The sequence below is a fragment of the Haliotis rubra genome, unplaced genomic scaffold (genome assembly GCF_003918875.1).
Source record: "Haliotis rubra isolate DU_JTF1 unplaced genomic scaffold, ASM391887v1 Scf8, whole genome shotgun sequence".
In the NCBI taxonomy this organism is placed as follows: Eukaryota; Metazoa; Mollusca; class Gastropoda; order Lepetellida; family Haliotidae; genus Haliotis; species Haliotis rubra.
Window position 1 is genome coordinate 2,471,108 of NW_025767523.1, and position 26,916 is coordinate 2,498,023.

General features: G+C 40.8%; 1 protein-coding gene across 3 annotated transcripts in view; it reads left to right on the top strand.

The window, feature by feature from the left end:
* Positions 1-26,916, top strand: part of LOC124261388 (receptor-type guanylate cyclase Gyc76C-like) — a 175,287-nt gene that overhangs the window by 139,403 nt on the left and 8,968 nt on the right. For all 3 annotated transcript variants that reach the window (XM_046695701.1, XM_046695700.1, XM_046695699.1), the window contains 5 exons: positions 3,627-3,770; positions 15,045-15,219; positions 15,408-15,548; positions 19,391-19,514; positions 26,007-26,250. In XM_046695701.1, coding sequence (XP_046551657.1) covers positions 3,627-3,770; positions 15,045-15,219; positions 15,408-15,548; positions 19,391-19,514; positions 26,007-26,250 — 828 coding nt within the window. The remainder of the gene's footprint in view (positions 1-3,626; positions 3,771-15,044; positions 15,220-15,407; positions 15,549-19,390; positions 19,515-26,006; positions 26,251-26,916) is intronic.

A 26,916-nucleotide genomic window follows, 5' to 3' on the forward strand; every position in this document is an offset into this window, starting at 1 on the left:
GATGGACGTGCCCCACCTTGGGACGCATGTTTATTTTATCAAAAATTTTATTGATGTATTTTTTTATGAAGGTCGCCTTGGACCTATCCCGCCTAGGGATGCATGAAGTGTGGTCAGTGTGAAGGTCGCCTTGGACCTATCCCGCCTAGGGATGCATGAAGTGTGGTCAGTGTGAGGGTCGTAGTGGACCTATCCCGCCAAGGAATTGCCGTTACCAGATAGTGTTCCTATTAGTAGGGCCCGAGACCTTAGTACTTCCGGTGACAAACAAATTTCCATACCTTTTCGAATGGTGTCATGGTTGTCGGTTGACAGTAAGGAACCGATAATCCTTGCAGGAATAACAAATTTCCAATCCAACCATCCCTAAATTTAACCAACAATTACAACTGTAAACACCTGTGACAGCCAATCATGGTTGAACACTTGGTCCGGTCTAGTAAAGTCATATTTGGCGGTCGCGCAATTTGGAACCAGGACTGGTTCCTGAATATACGCTTCTGGTACCGGAAGTAAGCTGGGCCCCGTCTCGCATATCGCAAGTTAGGCGCGCCCTGAGGGAGCCGGGAACCAGCTTAGTACCGGAAGTGGCGGCTCGCGAGACTTGCAGGCCCTATAACAATGAATCAGACATTTCCCAAGCTGAAACTCGATAATTTACAAGCCGACATGTTGCAGGTGTAATATCGCTGACTGGGTCATTAAACAATAAACAGATGGTAATTGTTTTACACACCTGGAGGGTCCGTTTGAGCGAATCAGATTTAAGAGAACATTTTCATGAAGATTTATGCAGTGACACTCGGGGGATTGTACCACTGGAATTCTGTCACCAGTAGCAAATGATACTAATTGTATTAATGTAGTAATTCAATAACTGAAATTGTTTTTGTGTCCTATAAATAGGTTTTGTAAAATCCTATGTAAGTGACTGAGTTTGGGTTAACGTAGTCTGTCATACACAACCTGAAACAAATATACCCAACGCAGCCAGACCATGCAAGTCTAGAATATGTGGCAAGTATCGATTTCCACACTTAAAATGAAGAATGTCTCTGGGCTCCTTTTAATTATATTTTATTATTATAATCTAGGAACTGTTTCTTTCTGTAAAATACGTTCATTTCAAAGACTAGATGTTAGTCTAGGGTTGACACCGCTGTTAACAGTATTCCTGTTATATTATGGCGTGTCAGCTTCATGTGGGAAGTTATAGTGAGTGAATTTGGTTTTACGCCGCTTTTAGCAATATTCCAGCAATATCACGGCGGGGGACACCAGAAATGGGCTTCACACATTGTACCCATGTGGGGAATCGAAATCGGGCCTTCGGTGTGACGAGCAAACGCTTTAACCACTAGGCTACCCCACCGCCCCTGGGAAGTTATAACAAAGGGATGGTGTCCTCGACGTTTAACACTTTGGTGAACCCTACGAGCAGAAACAGGGTGCAAACAAATTAAAAACATAGCCGTTGCGGAACGGGATTCGAACCCGCTAACACAGGTTCCTAGCGTGCCAAAGGTCGGCAACTCTGGGGATTTAAGCGATTAGAATAACCGAGTTATCCGGCCTGTGTTTCATATCATGAGAAAAAGAAAGATATGATCTCTACGATGCGTAGAAAAACAGTGTGACGTCTATTTAGAAGCACTTCAATCTCATTCTGGTCGTTTTCAATGAAAAGCCTGAAGGAAGATTTTGACCATTTATAGTTCTTATCGATATTCAATCCAGTGTTCGAACTAGTTCAAGAAACACTCGAGACTACTCTCAGACAGGTTTCATTCAAACAGTGCACCAGAGTCAGCGTATAGTGACAGCATAGGCGCATTATTTCACCATGGCTACAGTGCACTTATTTTGTGACCTGATAAGGATTGAGAACCACCTGGTGGACAGATAGTTCAAGAGTTATGTCGTTGACGTCATATCTCCTCAAGACATCAATAAAGACGTCACAGAGTGTCTAACATACTTAGGTATAGATCGGGGCCTCGACCTGGGCGAAATGGAAACGAGGTTCCCGCCTTCAATGTCTGCAGGGGGTGGTATGGCCTTGGAAACAGCAACAAAAACACTATTTCCTGAAGCAGGTTTTGTCTCATGTACAAGATATTACATTTTTTCATGTTAGTTTTTTTTCTATCATATGTCAAACCTAAAGGTTTTTACGACGTTGCCCAAGAACGATTCGTGCAAAATACGAAAGGCTGCTTTGTGGGGTTTGGGTGTGTTTTTTTTTGTTAGTTTGGGTTTGGGGAGGTTTTTCTTAGTTGGGGCATGGGGGTGGGTTTGTATACTTTCGAACCCTGGGAATTTGATGATTTCGTATTTTCATGGCTCTCCATATATTATTCTGAAACATTACCGTTGTTGCTATGTTAAAGGTCACATGCAACCAAAAAATCAAACATAATTAAAACACAATTATCACTTATTCATGACATATAATATACATTGCTGGTTATGAAAAAACATATAAACAAAATTACAAAGTACAATCGCAAATCAAAAGTGCAATATTGTGTACTTGGGTTTACTTCCCAAGAAACGAAGCAGCCGGGATACTTAACCCAGTCAGAGCGGGTGGGTGTGCACTCAAGTGTAACGGCTGGTTCATTTGCAGATGCTCTCACGGCTCATTGTGTGTGTATATATAGAGATGTTGGGTTTTGTAAATACATGCTCATTTTTTGTGTATAACATTTTGCAATCAACAGACATCATAACATGCCATGTGTACAAGTATCACACCTGCCTGTCTGTGTAATTACATAATGTGACAGAGACCGAACTCGAGCCATAAATCAATGCGTTTTGTTTATGGTGTATAGCCTGATTGGTGTTAAGTTCAAATTGCATGTGGTCAGTGATCGCAGTTGTGTATTGAATATGGTCATTAGCAGACAGGCAGGCAGACACATAGGTGTCAATAAAACAGACATTGAGTTTTGTCTGTGACAACGACATATCTATATCACAGTTAGAAATTCTGTCAACGCTAAATAATGACATTGCTTTTAAGTATCGAACTGAGAAAGTGACTCGGTAAGAAGGGCGTGTGGTGAAATAGACAAATGAAATTATATAAACAGTTAATCTACTGTCATAACATATAAAAAGCTCGCGCCTGTGAAATATCAACAAAACATTAGAAAAATAGCTCACACCAAAGCCTTCACCGAGTATTCACCGGACAACCCGCTTCCAAGCTGCGCGAACCTATTTCACTGCGCACGTGCTATGAGCGCAGCCCAGCTGTTGAAACCACTTGAATTCCACCAAGCGCTGGGGGAGGAAATTAGTGAATCGTTTGAACTACGATTTTTTTCATCGCGTTATTTTTCAACTTTATAAGTTGAATTTGCATTTTTTGATGATTTGTTTCGGTAAGTCCATACCGAAAGGTATCAGAATCTGCAAAGTTGTGTTTTACGTTGCATGTGACCTTTACATATTTAGCGTAATATCGCCGAACTAACGATGCCCACTTGTAGTGCTTCACTATCCAGTGCTTCACTATCCAGGTTTGTCTGTGTATCTTCTCTTAAAGTTTAAACTTTCAAAGATTGTTTTGACGAATCTAGTCTAGTGTCATCAGTGCCGCACTGTTGTTCTTTCAGACCTGTTGTGGACGGCCCCCGAGTTGCTCCGGAAACAGACGCCGTCGGGGTCGCAGAAAGGGGACGTCTATGCGTTCGCCATCATTCTTCATGAGATCTTCGGCAGATCGGGGCCGTATGGATTCTGTAACCTGTCTCCTAAAGGTAAATGTTTTATTGTGATGATCGCTTATTTGTGTTTGGGTTGTTTGTGTTTGTTTCTGTGTTGTTTTACGCCGCACCCAGCAATATTAAAGGTAAATGGCCTCGGTCTGTAAATAATCGAATCTGGATCAGACAATCCAGCGATCAACATCATCAGCATAAATCTACGCAACTGGGATACTATGACATGTGTCAACCAAGTCAGCGAGCCTGACTACCTGATTCCATTAGACGCCTCTTACGACAAGCATGGGTTACTGAAGACCAATTGTCACCAGGGTCTTGACGGGCATTTGGCTTATTAAGATATATGTTCGATTGGCATGTTCAGGTAGATGTTGTTGATGTTGTTGTTTATTGTTTAACACCGTATTCAGCAATATTCCATCTCTATGGCGACGGTCTGTTTGAGTCCGGACCATACGATTCAGTGATTGCCGTTTATTGCCGTACTTAGCAATGTTACAGCTATATGGCGGCGGTCTGTAAGTCATCGCGTCTGGACCAGATAGTCCAGTGATTGACAAAATGACCATCGATATGCACATTTTAGATATCAACCAGCTCTATCAACCAAGTCAGAGAGCCTGACCACCCGATCCCGTTAGTCGCCTCCTATGACAAGCGTGGTTGCTGAAAACCAATTCTAATCCAGATCTTCAACCATCGTGTAGTAGTTCATATCTGTTAGGTAAGCCGGAGATTAAAAACATATTTTGGAATTAGGATTAGTACCAGATGAATTCCTTGATAAAGGTTTCTAGTGTGAATTCGCAGATGTAATACAGTGAGGGTCTAAACATGTATTTGTAGTAGACATTGGTAGCTTAAATGTATGCGCCTGGGTCCTGAAGCTCTACGGTATTCGTAAACCTATGATAAACTACATAGTTACGACAGGTCGTAACATTACCGACGCTTTGTGGGTGGGAACCCTGGACTTCTTTTTCTGGCACTTTTGTTGTCACATGTTCCCCTGGCATTTCCTTGCCTGTGTTGAGATTACTGTCCAGGGCGCCGTTCCACAAAGGGATTGTAGCGCTAAGATGATCGTAACTCCCATACTTTAACATAGACTTACGACTGTCGTAGCACTACGATCGCTTTGAGGAACGGGGCCCAGGGTTTTCCCCTTTATGCACATACCATCCCGTTTGGGGTTTTTCCCATTGGTCTTGAAGTAAAGAGGTCAACCAAAGACGGTGTCGACGTAGTCCATACATTCAGTGGTTATTTGCCGAAAATATGTTAAAGTTATCAAAAAAACGCTCAGGGGAATCAAAAGGGTGTTAGTTGTATTTGAGGTATTTCGAAGTTTACTCAAATGCAAAGAAAAACTGGAGGAATGACGTATATACTGAACAACAAATGTTACGGAAAATGAATAGCAGTTCGGAAAACTAAACTTCAGGTATCCCCAGAGATCTTTATTATCCAGTAAGTATTTTCTTTGGTATGTTCTTCCTACAACCACAGGATTAATGAATGTTGTGTCGCAGCTCACAATCTCTCTTTTAGTACAAACCCGTGAAGATGCGGTTCAGAATTGGTCTTCAGCAACCCATACTTATCGTAAGAGGCGACTAACGGGATCGGGCGGTCATGACACCAGTCATCGTATCTTAGTTGCGGAGGTCAATGCTCATACTGTTGATCACTGGCTTTTCTAGCCCAGTCTCGATTATTTACAGATATATAGCAGGACATTTACTCAATGCGGCGTTTAACTTCAAACAAACAAATGTTTCAGTACTGTATACAATTAATAGTATTACATTATGAAGTTTTGTCATTAAATAACGAAGGAAAACATATGTTGTAAATGAAAGTATGTGTAGATTTTAATTTAAAACATAAAGATAATCACAAAAACGTCATATATGTTTTTTACCCAATATACCGGTTCTCAGAAAAAAAAATATTGCAATACGTAACGTTTGAAAAGCGTACTGCGATATACTGGTATATTGGTAATACCGTGCAGCCCTAGTCAATAGACACACGGTCTGTCGTTAAAGAACTCCGTGTACACGACAGACCTACCAGTGAACAAACAACATATAAGGAGGCAACCTTGGAGGACACCATCGAGTAACACCCAACGGCTGGAACACCTAAAATATCACGTGTACTAATGTCGCACAGTGTAATTCCTTTGAGCAGTCGACGGTTTTATAGATACCAATTTGGAATTCTGTGACGAAAACACAATGGCGCTATATAACACGATAATGCAAGCTGCGTCCGTGAAGAAAGCAGGGCTTGGAACCAGTAATCGATGACTATCTTCAATGTATTGCTGTGCAGATGTGGGGTTACATCGTACGTCAATTGTACGAATATTAGGCTGTCAGAAGAGAGTGTCTGTGGACGCTACACAACTCTCCAGACACAATGCTTAAATGCCCACGCACTAGCGAACAGTTGCTAGTTAACTTTTCAAAACAATTGATAATCGTGCGAGTTGTTGAACATGTTTCATTTTTGTTTTGATCATCAATTCCAAGAATTTCAGGAAATCATTTCTTGTGATACCATAAGCCATTGGTACTGCATGCTTAACTGATGTAGGATATTTTGCCAAGTAAATTATGGATGGATAATTTTGGACATGTTTTTATACGATTTTAACACATTATCGAATTTACAAACGCCAGAATGTGATACAAGGGAATCGTCCTGGTCTCATGTCGGTGTGAAGAAGTTGGCGTTTGAGTTTCCATGGGCTAATTCCATATTAATTATGATATGTTTGTTAGAACCATACCTTCCTCGTAGGTCTCACCGAAGTGCCACCGTTAGAGATGACGTGATATAGCAGGAATGTTTTTCTAAGCGTTGTAAAACAAAACTTACTCGCTCACTCACTGAATATGACAGAATATTGAGATTGACCGTTCTTCACGAATCTCGACCGAACAATGGCAAACAGACAGTAATATTCAGGACCGCTGATGCCTGGATGAGTCTTATTCACTGGATGCCATTATTGTGTTAAGGAATCGTCGATACTGAGACTAGGGCAAAACACGTCATGTTTGATCGTGAATAAAGTTGACACAATATATAGCCTAATGGTTTAAGTGTTCGCTCGTCACGCTGAACTCTCGCGTTCGATTCCCCACATGGGTACAACAATGTTTGAAGCCTATTTCTGGTATCCCCCACCGTAATATTGTTGGAATATTGCTTAATAGCGGCGTAAAACCATACCCACTCACTCACTCACTCACTCGATGACTTGGTTAAGCCTAGTATCGACTTAAAATCTTTTGTAAACTTTACCAAATCCGATTTCAAGTGTATACGTTCTATTGCCTAACGGTTTAGCAGACAATAGATCTTTTTATCCCACTCCGTCCTTGTTTCAAAGTAGAGGGCATTCACCCCTCGCTTTCTGAATTGATGGCAAGATTCCTTCCTAAATGATGCAGATTAAGTTCATCAAGATGGGTCTGTCACTGGCATCAGTAACTTGCCACATGAACTGACGTCCAATGATACATTTGTGGCGCTCGACCGCGAACCTACCGTCAATCATACTCTAGCGTGGTCATAATGTTGAGAAACTGATGTTCACCACGCAATTCAAGTTTGAATTTCGCTAAATCAAAGTCAGCTCTGTATTTTTCAGTAATGTCAGACCACCGCTCCTTACTATCACATAATCGTGTATTTAATAGCATTCGTTTTATCAACTTTTAATGGAAAAGTCAAAAACTAAAACTAAACGGATTATCGTGTGTTTGACAAATTGTGTATGAAACATCGGCGCTGTATATTAGGCTGGTGACTCACACGACCTTTTAAAGTCCCTTTGGTTTAACAGATACCGTCTAAGACATATTGTCGTTTCAATGTCATCTGTCGTATTGGTAGACGTGTTTATGAAGTGAGTGGCCATCACGGGAGGTGTGCCCATGTCACTGCCATGACATTTGCATGCTGGGAGTTAGATTGGCAGATGGTGTCGATCATGACTGGTAGTGACGTCACTAGCGCCAGTGTGGGAGTATGGATATGTCTTGTAGGTGTGGTAATATACAGTACTTACACGCTTTCAGAGTTATCGATCATGATTAAGCTCATAGCAAATGTGAGAACTATAAGAGATGGGTTGAGGGTCTGGGGTGGGGTGGTGTCATGAAAAACGAGACAGAAGAAGAGGGGGCGGTAAAATTTACTACGACTCTGTGGGGAACTCCTGAATGAGGCGTAAAGCCTCAAAGAACTGCAGCTATGCCTTATATGTATTGTAACTGCTACTTTCAATGGGGGTTGAAGGTAAAGAGGAGTTCAAAGATGACACAGTCCTGAGTGTTGTTGTCAAACATGATATTTAAGCTGACAAATCTTTTTCAATATGGAGTCGGATGCCTTCTTCACTCACCCTGCCTTAAGGATTGACAAAGACACCACAATACACACCACCTGTTGATTCCGGGTCAGAGTGAATGAGTAATGTTTTACGCCGCTTTTAGCAATATTCCAGCAATATCACGGCGGGGACACCAGAAATGGGCTTCACACATTGACACATGTCCGTAATCGAACCCAGGTTTTCGGCGTTACGAGCGAACGCCTTAACCACTTGCCCCGGATGTCGGTCTTATATCTGGCTGTCGTGAGAGCAACTGAGTTTATCAGTACGCTATCAAAAAGGTTCCACACATTGTATCCATGTCGGGAATCGAACCCGGGCCTCCGCCTGACGAGCAAACACTGTCACCGCTTGGCCACGACGTAACCATCCCTGTCGTAAGAAATGGTGGTCAGTGAGTTGGCCGAGTTGGTTGATAACCTCAGCCGTGAGTTAGCCATTGCAGATTCCGTCATTAATAGACCGGCGTGACAAAGTGTAAACATTACATTACAGCATACAGCAAACAATATATAAGCAGCATATCATGCCCAATATTGTATGTAGCCTACTGATTTAAGCGTTCACTCCGCACGCTAAACTCCCGCTTTCGGTAACCTAATCGGCAAAAAATGTGTGAATCTATATCTAGCGTTCCCCGCTGTGACATTGCTGGAATATTGCCACAGGCGTCATAAAACTATACCCACTCACTATGACCAGTTAAAGGATGTGTCCTATCTGTTTGATGATATCGGATAGATGCTGTACATCGTCACGCTGAAGACCAGGGTTAGATTACCCCATCATGTTTTCCGATACACATATTTTAATATTGTAACGAGCTGTCCCTTCTGTTGGGTGAAGGGCGAAGTTAGCCCTATGGTTAAAGTGTTCGTTTGTCACACCGAAACATAAGTTTGATTCTTACATTCATATATACAACGTAATCAATTCATTTTCCCGCTGCGGTACAGTGAAACGCAACAGAAATCAACCCTAACGGCACATCAAGACTGGTGGCAAACATTCTTGCAAGACGGGCGTTAGTTCTGATCTCGAATATTAACTTTCCTCAGCCTTTGTTTCCTTGCTTACTCCCGTTTCTTGTATCAGAGTGTCATCTTTTTCTGAAATCTCAGCAGCAGCAGCTTAATATACTCTGCCAGATGTCCGGCCCGGAACCTGATACCGACAGCGGGACAATACGTATCCTTACGATCACTGTTTATGCGACGACAAGCTCATCAAAATAGACAATAGGAAACTGTAGGAAGTTCTCTCACAAAATGCTGTGTCTTATCGCCAAGTAATCTCCTATGGACTTTATTGACAAGTATCATAGCAACGTATCCACTTGGTACTATGGAAGCGTATCAGTGCCAGATGGTACGTGCATTTCGTACACTTAACTTCTACGTAGGTGATACATTCATGTACATAGATAGTACTTAAATCTATGTAGAAGATAAAAATATTTACCTAGATGTACGTATCTTCTATGTAGATGTATTTTTTCCCTTCTAGTGCCACAGTCAAAAACATTTAATCATCTAGGTGGATATACTTACATCTACGAAGAAGATGAGAGAAACTTCTTTATTGTAATGAGTGCGACGTTTCGGTATTATCAAGATAACAGTGTTAGTACCTACACCGAACGTCGCACTCATTGCAATAAATAAGTTGACTATCCATAGAACTTGGTTTTCCTTCATCTATACAACTTCTAAAATGCCTCTCAAAGAAGTTACGTAGAAGATACTTTACTTCTACGTAGGTGCTACAAACCATTCACGTAGATGTAGATATAAGTATTTTCTATGTAGATGTATCTTCTACCTTCTAGTGACGTGACAGTCTAAAACATTTAATCATCTGGACGATGCTTACATCTTCGTAAAAAATACTTCCATCTACATTGATGATGCTTTACTTCAACGTAGGCGATATTTTCATGTACGTAAATGGGACGTACTTCTTGGTAGAAGTTACTTACATCTATTTAGGTGATAAATACATTTACGTATATGTAAGTATCTTCTGTGTAGATGATACTTGTCTTAGACTGGCATTAATACGCTTACATATATGCCTGCATGCGCGTGACGCCTCCAATTTAAAACATGATAATTGTTTACAAATAGATACGAATTCATCGCACTGTAATTCTTATCTGTCGTACTGGGAATTCATTTTAGTTTGTGAGTTTACTTTTACGACGTTGTTAGCAATATTCCAGCAACATCACGGCGGGGAACACCAGAAATGTGGGGAATCGAACCCGGGTTCTGGTGACGAGCGAGCGCTTAACCACTCGGCTACCCCACCGCCCCGGCAATTAATTGTGACAGCGATAGCGATACCTTGTATAGTCTGACTGACTGAGTTTAGTTTTACGCCGCTTTTAGCAATATTCCAGCAACATCACGGCGGGGAACACCAGAAATGTGGGGAATCGAACCCGGGTTCTGGTGACGAGCGAGCGCTTAACCACTCGGCTACCCCACCGCCCCGGCAATTAATTGTGACAGCGTTAGACGGATGTGTGCCATTACACATAAATACACTGTGATCAAATCCAACAAAGAAAATAACATGGTCGCTGCAATATGTCATTATTCGTACGGTTTACGACAAACGTTAGTCATTTGGTTGTACTTCTACAAGAGGTTCTGTTCGTAAAGAAACCTGTATATATGTCTTATCACTTCTTGCCGATGTCCCTCTGAGATCCCTCGCGAAGCCTTTGATTTATACAGTAAGTGATCGCACAGTAAGACACCGACTGCGAAATAAATTGATTGCGGTGCCGAATAAGAACAGAGATGGTAAATCATGATTGCTGAAGAAACGAAGTGTAGGAGCAAGGACTGACGAGTTGATCAATAGGACGCTACAATACACGACAAACCGGAGAACGGCCTCCCTACATTGGCCTGAGAACATGAGGGGTATATATCTGGTCATCTGTCCATTCCTCTGAATGAGTGCAGATTATTGCCAGTGAAAGGGTAATTATTCGAATATATCACCTTTCGAATACGAAGATATATTACTTCCTTCTTCAGAAGTGTATCATGTTCGTGACAATGATAGAACTGAATGGGAAATTAGAGAACGTGATCAAAAAAAGATTAGGAAAATTTTAAGTGAATAGCTTACTGATCGTAAATTGTTCCCTAATGTCTCTTGAGATTGTGCAAAGAAGAGTAAACTTATTCCGATACCCATCATGATACAAACGGGTTTTTTTCATAACTGTTTTTGACAAAATACTAAAGGTATTCGTCACGTTAGAAATGTCAGAGAAGGGCAGTTTCAATACGTGAGAAAGATATTAGTTTTCCTCAGTAGATACAATGTCTCATATATGTATGTATGTGTGTGTGTATATATATATACATATACATACAGACAGACAGACAGACAGACATACATACATATATATACTGAGTCAAAAAAGAAACTTCACAAAATGTAATTTGAAAAATAATGAATAATTTTTCTCTGATGATACATCTATGTATCCGAAATGGGATCCCAATCTTTCGACTCTAGAAAAACGTTAGCAAAACCCACTCAAACCCATCCATTCGTCGTGCAAATGACGTTAGTGCCAAATCAGGTTTTGCACGTGCAGTCGATCACGTGATCTTCGCATCGAAGTTTTCTTCATATGCACGTGTTTGCATTGGCCTCAAGAATTGAAAAAACACTTTTAAACCACAGTTCTAACGGTACTTGAAATGCCACGATTGTCAAATGTGCAACGTGAACGTGCCGTTGGCATGTTGCAAGCGGGAAGGTCAGTTATTGACGTCGCAAGAGCAATGGGATGCAGCCGTCGTTCTGTGTATGACTTGCGAGGTCGTCTACAACAAACTGGCACCACTTCTGATCGCCCAAGGTCAGGTTGTCCACGTGTGACGTCACGAGCAGAAGACCGTCAAATCGTCCTACGTCACCTACGTGACAGATTTCTGCCGGCTACACGAACCAGGGCTGAGATGTTTAGAGGTCGACTGTCCTCACAGACCATTCGAAATCGGTTGCGGGCTGCCAATCTCTATTATCGACGTCCATATCGTGGGCCAATATTGACGCCGTTTCATCAACGTCAACGTCTGCTGTGGGCCCAACGTCACCTCCGGTGGACCCAGAGAGACTGGAATCGAGTCGTCTTTAGCGATGAATCCAGGTTTACCCTCAGATTCGCGGACGGCAGGCATAGAGTCTGGAGACGACGTCGTGAACGGTATGCCCAATGTTGTGTACAGGAAGTCGACAGATTCGGGGGCGGAGGTTGCATGGTGTGGGGTGCTTTCTGTGGGAACAACCGTTCCCGACTTCTGGTCATCCGTGGAAACGTCACAGCTGCTGCTTACCGCGACCAGGTGCTCACCCCTGAACTCGTTCCTTTCATGGCGGCTCACGGCCCAGGTCTACAGTTCCAGCATGATAATGCTCGGCCGCATACCGCGATGTTGACACGAAATTTCCTTCAAAACGCTGGAATCAACGTCATGGACTGGCCATCGAGGTCCCCTGACCTTAATCCAATAGAGCACGTTTGGGATGCACTTGGGAGAAGGCTTCGTGGTCTTAGGAACCAACCTCAGAATTTGCAGGAACTTGGCGCTGCCTTGCAAGAGCAATGGCGCAGAATCCCCAACCACGTGTTCACAAGCATCAGGCAGTCGATGAGGAGACGGTGTTTGGCAGTGGTGAATGCGCGGGGCAGCCATACACGATATTGAACTGAGAAATTTCGCATTTTTATTCTTGTGACATGACATTCTGTATACCCATGTTTTGGAACAGCGGTGTAGCCTAATGGAGCTGATTATGGCACTGTCAGTGTATCGAATACATCACACAGATCTCAGCAATGAAATAATAACAATTTAACCATCTTACCATCTCTTGTTCTTTTATAGTGCCCTGAAGAAAGAATGTGAAGTTTCTTTTTTTGACTCAGTATATGTCTTGACGAAATCGCTTGTTCACGTGTGTGTGCTTGTGTGTGACTTTATATTGAGTGCTACATATATATGCGTCGTTATGACGATATATAATATAAAATAGAAGAAGGATAAAACAAAGATTGTTAAAATAAACATACTACCAGAAGCTCCAAAACTGTGCAAGAAGTATGAAATGCTCAAGAATTAAAATGCATCCCGAATAAACTGTGAGAAAAGAAAAAGAAAGAAACTATACACTTGGACTTGTGTTTTATATATCTCAAATAGCCGAAAAAGTCACCTGTTGTTAGATACCCATCGACGCGGTACATGTAATATCGCTTATCGGTATCAAATACAAACCCATATAACAACAAGTTCTTGTTATTTGATATTCAGCCACCATCAAACAAGGCTGGGTGTGTACTCTGTTTCGCCCGGAAGTTTATATTCATCTAAGAGTAATACAACTGTATCAAAACAATAAAATAATAAATCATGCGTAAAATACATGTGTAAATTAATGCTAAACAGGGGATTAGAGGAATAGAAAGGACAAAACGATGCACCCAATGGGGATAAAATGCTTGTAACATTTGCTGATGAAATGTGAACATCATTCGTCAACAAGAAACCTGTCAACCTTTTGTTTCTATGTATGTTATCAACTGCAACTGGCTGCTAAACTATGTTAGTGTGTGATGTTATTCATGTTAGTGTGTGATGTAATTCATGTTAGTGTGTGTTGCTATTCATGTTAGTGTGTTAGTGTGTGATGTTATTCATGTTAGTGTGTGATGTTATTCATGTTAGTGTGTGATGTTATTTGTGTTAGTGTGATGTTATTCATGTTAGTGTGATGTTATTCATGCTAGTGTGTGATGTTATTCATGTTAGTGTGTGATGTTATTCATGTTAGTGTGTGATGTTATTTGTGTTAGTGTGTGATGTTATTCATGTTAGTGTGTGATGTTATTCATGTTAGTGTGATGTTATTATGTTAGTGTGTGATGTTATTCATGTTAGTGTGATGTTATTCATGTTAGTGTGTGGTGTGATTCATGTTAGTGTGTGATGTTATTCATGTTAGTGTGTGATGTTATTGTGATGTTATTCATGTGTGTGATGTTATTCATGTTAGTGTGTGATGTTATTCATGTTAGTGTGTGATGTTATTCATGTTAGTGTGTGATGTTATTCATGTTAGTGTGTGATGTTATTCATGTTAGTGTGTGATGTTATTCATGTTAGTGTGTGATGTTATTCATGTTAGTGTGTGATGTTATTCATGTTAGTGTGTGATGTTATTTGTTAGTGTGTGATGTTAGTGTGTGATGTTATTCATGTTAGTGTGTGATGTTATTCATGTTAGTGTGTTAGTGTGTGATGTTATTCATGTTAGTGTGTGATGTGATTCATGTTAGTGTGTTAGTGTGTGATGTTATTCATGTTAGTGTGTGATGTTATTTGTGTTAGTGTGTGATGTTATTCATGTTAGTGTGTGATGTTATTCATGTTAGTGTATGGTGTGATTCATGTTAGTGTGTGGTGTTATTCATGTTAGTGTGATATTATTCATGTTAGTGTGTGATGTTATTTGTGTTAGTGTGTGATGTTATTCATGTTAGTGTGTGATGTTATTCATGTTAGTGTGTGATGTTATTTGTGTTAGTGTGTGATGTTATTCATGTTAGTGTGTGATGTTATTCATGTTATGTGTGTGATGTTATTCATGCTAGTGTGTTAGTGTGTGATGTTATTCATGCTAGTGTGTGATGTTATTCATGCTAGTGTGTTAGTGTGTGATGTTATTCATGCTAGTGTGTTAGTGTTTGATGTTATTCATGCTAGTGTGTTAGTGTTTGATGTTATTCATGCTAGTGTGTTAGTGTTTGATGTTATTCATGCTAGTGTGTGATGTTATTCAAATGTTTTTGTTTTCCGCAGAGGTGGTGGAGTTAGTGAAGGCTCCAATGACGAACCCCTTCCGCCCGGACACGTCGCCCCTGACATGTGAGAGTTATGCAGTCCGCTGTATGGTCGAGTGTTGGAGTGAGCAGCCTGAAGACAGGCCCGACTTCAAGATCATCTGGAACAAACTCAAGTCTATGAGGACGGGAATGTAAGGATTCATACCACTGTGAATGAATGAATGACCGAGCGAGAGAGCGAATGTAAGGCGTATCTTCAAAACATTATGTGTAAGTGAGCGAATGAGTGAGTGAGTGGGTAACTATGACTGCCTCTGGTTCTGAACATGGGATCAGTGTGATGGTAAACAATTTACTGAGAGCATGTGCGTGGTTGCAGGAAGAGGAACATCTTCGACAACATGCTGGCCATGATGGAGAAGTACCAGGAGAACCTGGAGGAGTTGGTGGAGGAGAGGACGGAGCAGCTCATAGAGGAGAAGAAGAAAACAGACGCCTTACTTCACAGAATGTTGCCCAAGTAAGTAGATGGACGACTATGTAGAATGTTACCCAAGTAGGTAAACGGACCCCTTACTTCACAGAATGTTACCCAAGTAGGTAAACGGACGCCTTACTTCACAGAATGTTACCCAAGTAGGTAAACGGACCCTTACTTCACAGAATGTTACCCAAGTAGGTAAACGGACCCCTTACTTCACAGAATGTTACCCAAGTAGGTAAACGGACCCCTTACTTCACAGAATGTTACCCAAGTAGGTAAGCAGACGCCGAACTTCACAGAATGTTACCCAAATATATTCCCCATTAAAAGTTTAGACTTCCTAGTGTAAATGTAGCCACTTACTTTAGTCAACTGTTCTGAACAAGATTTTCTAAAATAATCCATACAGTTTAAAGGTACTGTTTATACATGAGCTGATGTATTGTAAAACAAATTCGTGACGTTGAAAAGGTTATTGTCATGTGTTCAATAAATGATGAAACTCGGTTAGAAATGGCGATTTTTTATCAAAACTTTACATTAAAGCGCAGCTGTTCACATGCACGATATTTGCACATGCCTTTCAGCAAATCGATGCATGATCCATGTGCTATTAATCTGCATAAGGTTTGCAGATGTTTCCCCCAAGTTAGTGGAGAAATTCATCTTCGTTGTAATCATATGTACATACATAACTTATTGGGATTGACTTAAGCGAGTCTAAACTTTTGATGGTTAGTATACATATAGGGTCGCCATAGATAACCGAATGTTACCCAAGTAAATAAACTGGGTAACTCAAGTTATTATTCTATACTTTAGTCTTTACGGCACAGAAAGGTGCCCAAGTACTTAGTATCCAATATAATGTCCATGTTGTTGATCACTAGATTGTCTGGTCCAGGATCGGATTATTTACAGACCGCCGCCATATAGCTGAAATATTGCTGAGTGCGGCGTTAACAACAAACAACAACAACCAATATAATGTCCATGTTGTTGATCACTGGATTGTCTGGTCCAGACGCGATTATTTACAGACCGCCGCCATACAGCTGGAATATTGCTGAGTGCGGCGTAAAACAACAAACAATATAATGTCCATATAATGTCCATTGAATGTATGCCGCCGCCCCAACAGGAACTGACGTGGTGTTCAACTACCTGTGCCTGGAATATCATGGGTTACATTGCATCAACAGTTACAAATGACCAAAGTTAGTCAATAATTTAATGGGATAGGCTTAAACATTTATATACCTTGAAATACAGTCTCATTGAAGTACATCAGATCATCCATTCCTACGTTGACCGCTGCCTAGGTAAACACTTGTAATTTATCCATTGTTTTATTTAGCAACAAAATGTCTTTATAAAGAGAGAAGTACATTTCACGTGGGAAGGAATACTGATACTAATAAGCTATAAAATCATGGTGTCTGGAAATAAAACCCTGAAACTATATCCACCAGATCTTCTGTTGCAGTTATTTCTCTTGCCATAAGATATAGGTTTTCATTAACAGCAAATGTCTGGGAAGTCAATATATGCACAAGAAACTTGAAAATACCATTTCTAGAAATAGATCATTTTAACCATTTTTAAACTAGGTGGCTATTATTGAAATGCCTGTTTCATAGAACATTTCGTCATCTTTTCGTTTCTAAAATTATTTCGGTATATATCAAGTTTTAATCATTGTAAGTGGCGTAGTCATATTTTACACTGTAGTTTCTTGTTTTAATAGATAGTATGTATTTTAACTTCGTTGTCTTATCAAGTCTGTATTTTTGTAATGTTGCCAATTGAGACAGAGTTAGATAAATCGTATTTTTGGTACACGCGGTAAAATCATTGTCAGTGGAATATATAGAATTAATGACTTTTGAAATGCATTTCCTTTTGTTTAATGATTATGATTATATCATGGATATTAGGATAACATTTATGATACTAAATTGGAATTTAGGGAGGCGAATATATTGCCTTTTATGGTCACGACATTACAAAAATAGTTTGAAAAGGGTCTCCATAAATGTCAGCTAGACGAGGACGTAGGTGCAATAGGTAACATTTATTCTTCTATCGCCGTAAACAGGAATCCAATAACTCGTAGAAAGGAATACTGAAGAATAGGATGAGATTGGTATAATATAACAGCGACAAAAAGTTATCAATACTCTTAAGAAATGTCTGCCCAAATCAGATTTGATTGTATGATTCCAAATATTTCATGAACATGTGTTTATGAATCAGTGTAAAATATTGATGCTATCAGGTGTTCGCGAAATACTGAGCGCACGTGGCACTCGTCACAAACACATGCAAAGACAAGTAAATTGTCATCCCGAAAAACACATGGTAACATATGGTGAAACTCAAAATAGGGATTTACATCGGACATCATTTTAGGAAATTAAGGCTTCTTTGGATAGCATTTTGGCTGTGATAAGTCGTGTCAGTAAGGAATGGATCCGTGAAGATCCAGGTTAGAATTGATCTTCAGCAACCCATGCCTGTCGTAAGAGGCGATCCACGGGATCGGATGTTCAGGCTGGCTGACTTGGTTGACACATGTCACTGTATATCAATAGCGTAGATCGATGCTAATGCTGGTGATCACTGGATTGTCTGGTCCAGACTCGATTATTTACAGACCGCCGCCGCTAGCTGGAATATTGGTGAGTGCGGCGTAAAACTAAACTCACTCTGTAGGGAATTGGGTGAGGGAAGCTGGCAGCTTTGCAAGATGTAGACATGTTCCACTAAATACATTGCAGAGTGTAGCACTGATAGCAACCTTTAATACCGACATGAGGAAGATCAGAAACGTTGTTGACCACTGGGCTGTATCCCACTTTGTTGGAATCAATGAGCACATGCTGGTGCTGTCAGACCCAGGAACCTTACCGTTTTTCAGTGGAACCACAAGCATAGTTCCTGGCACACAAGGGGACGCAACTCTTCACAGCGGATTTCGGCGGTGTAGACAACTTGGTCGCTATAGAATGTACAGCGACATTGGAGTGAGTGAGTTTAGTTTTACGCCGCAATATTCCAGATATTTGGCGGCAGTCTGTAATTGTCGAGTCTGGACCAGAGAATCCAGTGATCAACAGTATGAGCTTCCATCAACTGGGATCTGGGATGAGCAACTGGGATACGATGACATGTGTCAACCATGTCAGCGAGCCTGACCACCCGATCCTTTTAATCGATTCTTACGACAAGCGTGGGTTACTGAAGATCAGTTCGGATCTTCACGGGTTCCGCGACATCGGAAATTCACAGTATCAGAAATAAGGGCGCGATGCACAAAGTGATCTCAGTGTTAAAACAACAATGATTCCTGCTCAGTGTCGCATCCACTGACGACGGTCGTAGAGCTGAATTTATGTTTTAGGCTTGTGGTGAACATGTAGGACCCCATTGGCCAAATAACAAGTAAGCCGTGAAGCACTTTCAGTGTTTGAATACTTATTATTGTTATTTTTTCCAAAACACATGAATGATTGAACAATTTACATATATTCTTTCACGACATGTAGCAATCGCTAAAAACAATAAAATCATCTTGCATCAAGAGCGACAACAATAATCCTTTCAACGATTGAAAAAGGGATTGGATGAATTAATCTTTTCAACGACTGAAAAGGGGATCGGATGAATTATTCTTTTCATCTACTGAAAAGGGGATTGGAAGAATTATGTTCAACAACTAAAAAGGGGGTTGGATGAATTAATCTTTTCAACGACTGAAAAGGGGATTGGATGAATTAAGTTTCGGGAAGCTCACAAGGACCTGAATAGGTCTTAAACTGGCGCAGAAAATGTCAGCCAGAGAACTTATATGTATGTTCCTCCTAATTATTTTCCAGGTCAGTGTCCGAGCAGCTGAAGCGTGGTGAGCCGGTCGTCCCCGAGACGTACAGCTCCGTCACCATCTACTTCAGCGACATCTGCGGTTTCACCAAGTTGTCCGCAGAGAGTTCCCCTATGCAGGTCAGTAGTCGGAAGTTACCATGTACAGGGTGGCTGTGTTTCAATCACCACGTGTGCTACCTGTCAAAGAAGCCAAAAACATTTTTCCAAGAAATCTCTGCTAATATATGTTTGCGAAAAGTTGACCATTTCCTGCCCCACCATTGGCACCCCTCACAAACGCATGCAGAGGCAAGTCACTTGTTCACCTAAGAAAACACGTTGATATATTGTGGAAGTGCAAAAAGGGAATTTATATTGTCATGATGCTTCAAATGTCCTCCTCGTGTGTGTTGTGATCTTGGTCAAGGGCAAGAGGGGTACATTCAATATTCGAAGAAACAAAAACATGATAGTACTTCAAAACCACACACGGCTAGGTCCTGATAAACCATGAAGGATGAATTAAATATTATGTACAACGAGTTACCCAGACCCACTTATTTTCACCCTCTAAGAACAACCTTTTAAATATGGCAATATGAACTTAATAGTCGGTTACCTCACTTCCCGAGGGAAGACGCTGATGTGGAAGCTGACAAATCCCCTGTAATCCCACTAACTCACTCACCCACTCAAATCAAGGCCCATTTACACACAGCGACCATAGTACTTCGACATACATGGTACTTCGATATACAATCTGTATTATACCACACGTCACTTGCTGTTTTAAATGTGATAGGGGCGGTGGGATATCCTAGTGGTTAAAGATCACATATAATCTAGGGGGGTACAAATACATAAATCACTAATTGGCATCGTTATAAATGAAACCCCGTCATTAAAACTACTCCTTTCGATCTTTAATTAACTTAAATCGACCTTTTTGACAACAGTGCACAATTCTCAGCCGCGAACGAAATTTCATCCAATCAGAGCGGCGCGTCTCTGTGACGTATGAGGAATAGATACGAGGGCTGATGCAGAATTCAAGTACATTTCAGGGGGTATCTTGTTTACAGGTTTTGTATAAACCTGAAATCGTGACAACTGTTGTGAAAAATGAAAGCTATATGTTCTCACAATCTACTGTCATTTGATTTTGTCTCCTGCTGTGCCTAGTTTCCGAGTTACATCTTGTTTTCATTGACGATTCTGTCAAAATCGCTTGGTGTCGCTAAGCCTTATTTGTTCGAGCCAGACGCTAGTGATAGCGAAAACGATGATCAGTCTCGCTCATCACGGTTACGGTTAATTTCTTTAACCTAAACAGTGCGACATTAAGAAGGGTGGATGCCCATCAGATGCAGTTATTTGAAAATATCCCCGGTAGTTCTTGTCTGATTGTAATAAAGTATCAAAGCAGTGTGGGCCCTTTTTCAGGTTTTCTAATGCGTGGATTGTATAATGACTGATCCAAATTGATCCCATTTCTGTGTTTTTTACCTCGATAAAATATGACGTCTATTACGTATGATATTAAAAATTTACATTTGACTTATTTTAATCCGTAAACTAAACAACCCTACTTTGCCATTGCTAGAAGAATCTGAAAAGTTACTAAGGTAGATAGGTACATACAGTTTTAGCACACAGAAAATGCCTATAGGTATTTTTCATGCAACAATGAAGTTTGTATTCTCAAAACAGTGTCGGCCCGTTCGCTCGTCACGCTGAAGACCCGTGTTCGATTCCCCACACAGGTACAATATGTTAAGCCCATTTCTGGTGTCCCCCGCCGTGATATTGCTGGAATATTGCTAAAAGCGGCGTAAAACTAAACTCACTCACTCAAGTGTGATACCTGACTATGCTACACACGGTACCTAGCTGTTACACGAGTGTTGCCAAATCTGTAATGTTAAAGCATCGTATCTTCTCCACCCCCACCCTTCCCCTTCCCCCGAAGGTGCCCTGTCATGTGAATAATGCATGATGCGTGGGTAAAGGTACTAATCAACAGTCATTTTTCATGCTACAAAAGAACATGCATGATAACGGTTAATTTAGTGTGTGACAGATAGATTTGCTGTCTGTTTCAAAATGCGAATAATTCATGTACTTCCCTCTCCTTCCGCCCTACCCATATGGTCTGTATATCCCGGAGGGGTCGTACTAAACGATGACAGGAGTCACGATCGCGTGCAAGGAAATTGTCATTACGGAATACTGCACTTCTTCATATTTAACCCGTGTAAAAGTACGTGCTGCCCTCTGTATTGTTTGCCCTCGAGAAAGACTTCATCCGATACAGGTCTCTGTCCATACTGAATCTCTGAGGTACGTCTCGGTAACGGACAACTTGTCGGATTGTGTTTGCTGTCTCTGTCTTGCTGACTGTTAGATCACAGAAGTGATTTGTCGTAGATGTTCACGTATCTATAACGTATTCAGCCGCACTGGGCCTATTTTAATAAGCCGCATACGTCATTTAAAATGTGATGCATAGGAGCATCCCTGTTTTATTCTGAAAGTTTATTAAATGATCATTGAAACTCGCGTGAAAATGAAGTGTGTAAACCTACCCCCTGTGATGAATGATAGCGTTTTACAGTAGATTGGCTCCTTAACATCCTTAAGATGATATATTGAAAATGGCGTCGTCGTAATGGGAGGTAGTAGTAGTGGTAGTAGTAGTAATAGTAGTAGTCGTAGTGAGTGAGTTTAGGTTTACGCCACACTCAGCAATATTCCAGCTAGCGGCGGCGGTCTGTAAATAATCCAGTCTGGACCTGACAATCTAGTGATCAACAGCATGAGCATCGATCTGCGCAATTGGGAACCGATGACATGTGTCAAACAAGTCAGCGAGCCTGACCACCCGATCCCGTTAGTCGCCTCTTACGACAAGCATGGGTTACTGAAGATTAATATTCTAACCCGGACCTTCACGGGTCAGTAGTAGTATAACATCAAATATGAATGATAACATCAATTGATTCATTTACTAAGGTCTGTCAATATCGAAGGATTTCAGTGGAACGTCAGACTTTCAAAAAGTTGATTTTAATTGTAAATATTTCTTTGAAAACATATGTATCACATCGCAGAACACAGAACACGTTCAGGGAAATAATTGGAAATGGAATTTGAGTCCTCAGACACCCAACTTTTCCGAAAATTAATTATATATGAGACACTATCTTGTGGAATGCTAACTCATAGCCGTGTTCAATAACACATCATCAGCAGTTCTATGTAGGTAAGAAAGATAGTAGTTTAGAGGTATATGTTGAGCTGATTGAGCTAGTCTAACTTCGCTTTGATGTCAGGAACGAAAGTTTAATAATCAGTTACAAATATAGCAGTTCCGTTCGGCACTTGTCGGCCGCCATCGGCTTTGAACAATACGCGTATTGATCGGCCGGTACACGGTTAACGGTAAACATGAAAGGTCAGAAATGCCATTGGGCTTAAAGTGCAAGAATAGCTATGAAAAGTACATTAACGGATAACTGATATCAGTGAGTGAATGAGTTTAGTTTTACGCCGCTTTTAGCAATATCACGACATTGGACACCAGAGTGAGCGAGTGAGTTGAGTTTTACGCCGCTTTTAGCACTATTCCAGCAATATCATCACATGGGACACCAGAGTGAGTGAGTGAGTTGGGTTTTACGCCGCTTTTAGCACTCTTCCAGCAATATCACGACATGGGACACCTGAGTGAGTTGAGTTTTACGCCGCTATTAGCAATGTTCCAGTAATATCACGACGGGGGACACGAGAAATGGGCTTCACACATTGTATCCATGTGGGGAATCGAACTCGGTCCTTCGGCGTGACGAGCGAATTCCTTAACCACAAGGCTACCCAAACGCCCACTGATGATCAGTGATGGCACCAGATCTTCGCGATCAGCATGAATGAGCTTGGTTTTTAAACCGTTGCACTCCTTGTATGAGAGGTACACGAGAAATGTGATTCACGCATTGACCTATAATGGGAATCGAACCGAGGTCTACGGACGACCGTTTTAACCACGAGAGTATCTCGCCCCTTGTTAACGTTTTGGGTAAGTTTACTTTTTCAACTTAAAACGAGGAGGTTTGATCAATTTTAAAACTGTCGACGTGCAGGAATACCAATGTCCATTATTGAAATCCGCTGGATACCAATTGAAGTACTCTCTACTGTTAATTGTAAAGGGTACTTGTGATGGTAATATTGGCTTAACGCTAGCTGACAATGCAGGTATTATTAATCCTGTGACCGATTCTTTTAGAAATATACATATATTTATTCAAAATCAACAAATTTCTCTATATGACTTCTTTCATTTCTGTCATTAGATGCATTAATTGTAAATAAGCATTCATGTAAATATATTGGAGAAGTCGTTCTATAATGTGATAATGTGTGCCCACATCATTTTAATGAGAAAACTAATTTAAAACTAAAAGCTGAAAATAGCAAAAACAAAATAAGAATACATCGGGACACCTTTTAGTGAAACAATACAGTGTGTCGCGGTATAAAAGGAATTGGACGATCGCATGCAGAAAACTGAAATCCTCTCATCGCCTGGCTCAGTGGGAAAACAGTGAGTTCGACTACGAGGAACGATAATTCGGGATGCAGATCCGATTAACGTCTTGGAATACCCATGTGAAGAAATATTGTGACCTTTATCGAATTAAAATTCAACATTTGCATAATTAAAGGTTGTTTATCAAATTCAATAGCGAAGTTTTCATCAGGTCTCACACTTTCCCAGACTCGATTATTAACAGACCGCCACCATATAGCTGGAATATTTGCTGAGTGCGGCGTAAAACTAAACTCACTCACTCTCAATTCCAATGTTAATGTCTACACGTTTCCCCTCAAGTAGCACCTCTAAAGTAGGTTCAAAATAGGAAAATACCTGCAATAGAATACACAAAAGTATCAATAGGTTTATAAAACTACTTCATCGTTGCCTGGGGCATGTATTTAGTTAACTGAACGAAACGAGTGGAGTCGAATGAACCAATACCTACAAGGCAACTCTCGAGCTGCAGACATGTTGTAATCCATTAATGTAAAGCTGCGATGGTTCAAACAATGTTGGAACTCTATCCCTGACTATGTTTTTATCTAGACACATGAGAGTTCCATCAGTTTGTACGTCCCCAGCTTGACGATGTTATTTGGTGTTGGGTTCAATCCGATGGTAACAAGACACCAGATCGACTCAAATTAGCACCGTTAGTTGTCTGTGATTGGTGCCTGTCGTCCATATTTGGGGGTGGGGCTTGGTTGGAGTTCTGTTTAATGCTGACTGATGCGTGTGTTCAGTGCCCGGGAAACTTCGAGATTACGCAAAATTACAGATATTAGTTAATAGTTATGAACATTTTAGACATGTGTTTGAATTTTATGGAATGTGACGTATCTGTCATCGAGTGACGTGGAAGAAATGAGATTTCCACGAGTGGCGAGCCATCAAGTTTCTATCACTGCATTGAAAAATATATTTTTCTCAAATTCAGAAATGTCAGTCTTTAACACTTAAGTATATAATAAATATCGCATTACTCATTATGTACGTTTTGATAGACGTATTTATGTATATCAAATGTCAATCGTGCGCTGTTTATGTGAAAGTTTACCGGAGATGATATCGGTATTTTGAGCTACATTGAAGTGCGGTATTTAACTTTGAAAGTTGTTATTCCTATATGCCTTGTTCTCCATCCACACTCTACCCCACCCTCAGCTAGCCTTGCAGCACGCTATAAAACTATGGGTTTGTAATCTAATTGGTTTTCTTGTGTTTTCTTTGATTCATTGATTATTAATGACGCTCAGGGTATGTTACGTGATAGATTTATAAATAATCGAGTCTGAACCACACAAACCGGTGATTTATATTATGAGCATCTTTCCTTAGGCCGTATGGGGATCGGGTGGCTAACATTTGACTTTTAGTGGGTCGATGCTTATACTATCATCCACTAACTCGAATAAGTATCTACAAGTCAAAACACTGATTAGACAACAGTCTCGTTTCCTGCTGACTGGGTTCCGTACTATTGCGCAACTTAGTAAGTGAGTGAATTTAGTTTTACGCCGCTTTTAGCAATATTCCAGCAGTATCCAGGCTGAGGACACCAGAAATTTGGCTTCACACATTGTACCCATGTGGGGAATCGAAGCCTGGCCTTCGGCGTGACGAGCCAACGCTTTAACCACTAGGCTACCCCACCGCCCCTCCGCAACTTAGTATAATAACCAGTTCAGAATATTCAAACAGGGGCAGTTATTGACGTCTTAGTTACGGTCATGCTGCCTAAACTTCGCCTTAGAATATAGAAATACAATTTTCTTAAAGTTTAAGATTAAAATTCATTTGTAAATACCATTTTCTTATGAAACAAGTTGGAATTTCGTGTAATCATGGTTGTTTGTAGTGTCTCTTTTCACTTTCACACGAGAAAATTTGGATCGGCTGAAATAGGTCATTGTCTGAATTGGTACATGAGACGGTTTGCTAGATCAGCGTATCTTCTACGTAAACGATGCACAATAGGCTGTGGTCTCAATGCGCTTCCATAAGTCATTAAACATCTGCGCTCTGCTCTCCAGATTGTGGATCTCTTGAACGGCCTCTACACGTCCTTCGACTCCATCATCGAGCACTACGACGTGTACAAGGTGGAGACTATCGGGGACGCCTACATGGTGGTCAGTGGACTTCCGGTCAAAAATGGCGATAACCACGCAGGGGAGATCGCTTCCATGTCGCTGGATCTGTTGACGGCCATCAAGAAGTTTGAGATTCCACATCGGGCAAATGATACCCTCAAGCTCAGGATTGGGATACATTCTGGTCAGTAATACTCTAACTGAAGACCATCAGCGATACGGTAATACTTTGTGTCTGCGACCCAGCTCCTAGATAATCAGGGTTTTACGCGTTGTCGAAATGGGCGTCCGGTAGGCACAGATGTATAGAATGGACGCCGAAAACATATATATTGCGTCTCAAGGGACCCAGAATAATTATCGTCGACAAAAACTATATAGCACCTGTTGTAAGCGTAATCATTACATATTACAGTACAGTACAGTACAGTACACTGAAGTATACTGAACACTTCATATACTTTACAAGACGCATACATGTACTGTAAGGAGCATTGAACTTGATATTTAAAGGTCATCTGAGCTCCTAGTTTTTTTGTAGGGCCAGTTAAAACCCGAATAATATATTTTAAAAAGAGTCCATCTGTAGTCTGGAAGTCCATCAGGATGATTGAGCAAGCTAGATCGCCGCAGCGCTTGGTAAGAAATGTTCTGGGGTCTTTAAAAAAAGTCCATCTGTTGTCGGGAAGTCCTTCTTTAAGATTGGGCTTAAATTGCCTCAGCGCTAGATAAGCAATGTTCTGGGTTGAACTTCCTTGTCGACTTTTTTTATTTTCGATCTATATTTTTGAATAAGCTATCTTTATTTCTGGACCTAACTGCCAGTCTAACGTTCCTCCGTCACCAGTAA